Below are 1,996 nucleotides of genomic sequence, written 5' to 3'. Positions count from 1 at the left end.
GCAAACAATTTTCGGTCCTCTCGATTCGATTCTGGTCGATTTTTGGTTATGCTCTTTTTTTCGGATCCATATGCTTAGTTGTGTAAAGATTTACTCTATATACGTATATTTATAATTCTGTTTTGACATCGAAAACCGGAACTACAGCCGTAATATTTACATTCATCATGACCAAATTTGCAGTTTTTATTTATTTATTTATTTTTTTATTTTTAAATCCGGTTTGTTTTTATTTTTGTGGGGTTTGGCCGGAGGGGAAACAATAGGAGAGGAATGCCGCTGGGTAAGTACTACTGTGACTACTGCGATAAGCAGTTTCAGGACACCCCTTTCCACCGGAAACGCCACCTTCAGGGCCTTCTCCACCAGAAAGCCAAAGCTCTCTGGTACGCCTCCATACCACGAGGTTTCCTCTCTCTCTCTCTCTCTCTCTCTCTCTCTCTCTCCACATATACTGAAATCGTATTATACGACTTTATGTTTTCTTCTAATTTACAGATCCCAATCAAGTATCCCTACAATCATCAACTGTTGGACTCTGCAATCGCTTCATCCGAACGGTAATCGCTTCGCTCCTTTGTTTTCCACAGATTTTATGAACTTTCAAATCGGCGTTTAGTTCTTTTTGGGTTAATTTCATAATGTGAAAGTACCATGAATGAAATTTCTGGTGGCGACATGCTAGCAGCGTTTGTTTAATGATCTTAATCGAGATTTACACATTCATTATTGTAAAAAGTTTCATACTCATCGAAATTGAGAAAAAAAAATGTTCACCTAATGAAACATTGTAGCCCTACATTTGAACAATACCTGTATCATCATCATCATCATCATAACTTTCATTCATTGATTGTTTTTAGTTTCACTTGCTCTTGTTATCCTGATGAATTCCAACTTTCTATTTTACAGGGTTCATGCCCATATGGTGATTCATGTAAATATGTTCATCCCAATCAAAACCTTCCAAACATGAACATGCAGGGTTTTGCAGGTGAATACTTGTTCCTTTATAGGGTTTCTTTTAAATATTTACTCCCCATTGTCTATTGTTCTAGTAAAATAAACAACAAGTTTAGTAGTACATAGCATTAGATTTGAACCTTTTTAATTATAATATTGAATAATCTCTTCTTCAGTTGCAAATAGCATTGAAACTCAATTGCCAAGTTTCCCAGGGAGTCAGTCCATTGAAAGATCCTCACTCTCAGGCAAGTATTGCTAATCAACTGTTAGCTGAGAAAAAAAAACTTATTTTTATCGTGTTTAGTAACATTTACATACTTTTATAATGTTGTATGCATTTAATCATTACAAAAATAGTTGAAGGCTTTAATCGTATAAAGTTGTGTAACTATGTTGTGTTTTTCTGTATTTTGTCCTTCTATGCGAACTATGCTGCAAAATTTTGTGTGATCACCTTTCTTTTCTAGAGATAAATACGCATACATACATATGTATGTATATGTATATGCATGTAGACACACATACATACATAACCTCTCAAGAATGTAGACCCAACCGAACTGGGTAGTAAAGATATGGTTTCTAGGGCTATTTTGATTGAGGATGAGGAGGACATTCACGTCTTTTGCACCAACTAGAGATCAAGAGCGAGCCGCTCCACTTTTTTTGTTAGAACGAAAAATTGTAGTTTCTGTCTCATTGACATTAGTCATTGTTCTGTAGGCTATGCCACACAGGCTAAACCCTAAACCCTAAACCCTAAATTTGTTTTGTATACCTTGTGTTTGCAGGCGGCATGGTAGTAGATAGGATGGGTGTTATGCTTGGAAATTTACCTCCATCGTTAAGACCGCCACCAGAAGGTGGATATCCACCTCTTCCATTTGTAGATTGGGGATAGGTTTGTGTTGTATTATTTAAGAACTTAATTTTGTTGTATATGAATGATTAAATACTTTGTAGCTAATACATGCACATTATTAAGTTGATTGGAGTATGATAAACTATTGGTTTTGTTTATTGTGTAAAA

General features: G+C 35.5%; 1 protein-coding gene across 2 annotated transcripts; it reads left to right on the top strand.

Moving 5' to 3' along the window:
• The first annotated feature begins 212 nt into the window (after positions 1 to 212).
• Positions 213 to 1,996, top strand: LOC145090298 (C2H2 and C2HC zinc fingers superfamily protein). 2 transcript variants are annotated; one of them, XM_079028581.1, is made up of 5 exons: positions 218 to 406; positions 499 to 560; positions 913 to 994; positions 1,140 to 1,211; positions 1,758 to 1,996. In XM_079028581.1, exons 1-5 carry the CDS (start codon positions 274 to 276, stop codon positions 1,865 to 1,867), a joined length of 459 nt encoding a protein of 152 aa, XP_078884707.1. In that variant the 5' UTR covers positions 218 to 273; the 3' UTR covers positions 1,868 to 1,996. The 2 variants fall into 2 exon arrangements, with proteins under 2 accessions (XP_078884706.1, XP_078884707.1); XM_079028580.1 differs by lacking the exon at positions 1,140 to 1,211 and having other exon boundaries at positions 213 to 406.

Source organism: Lactuca serriola, chromosome 2, assembly GCF_051521515.1.
Source record: "Lactuca serriola cultivar US96UC23 chromosome 2, Lser_US96UC23_V15, whole genome shotgun sequence".
In the NCBI taxonomy this organism is placed as follows: domain Eukaryota; kingdom Viridiplantae; phylum Streptophyta; class Magnoliopsida; order Asterales; family Asteraceae; genus Lactuca; species Lactuca serriola.
Note: the sequence above shows the minus strand (reverse complement) of the source record. Positions and strands in the feature narration are given on the sequence as shown.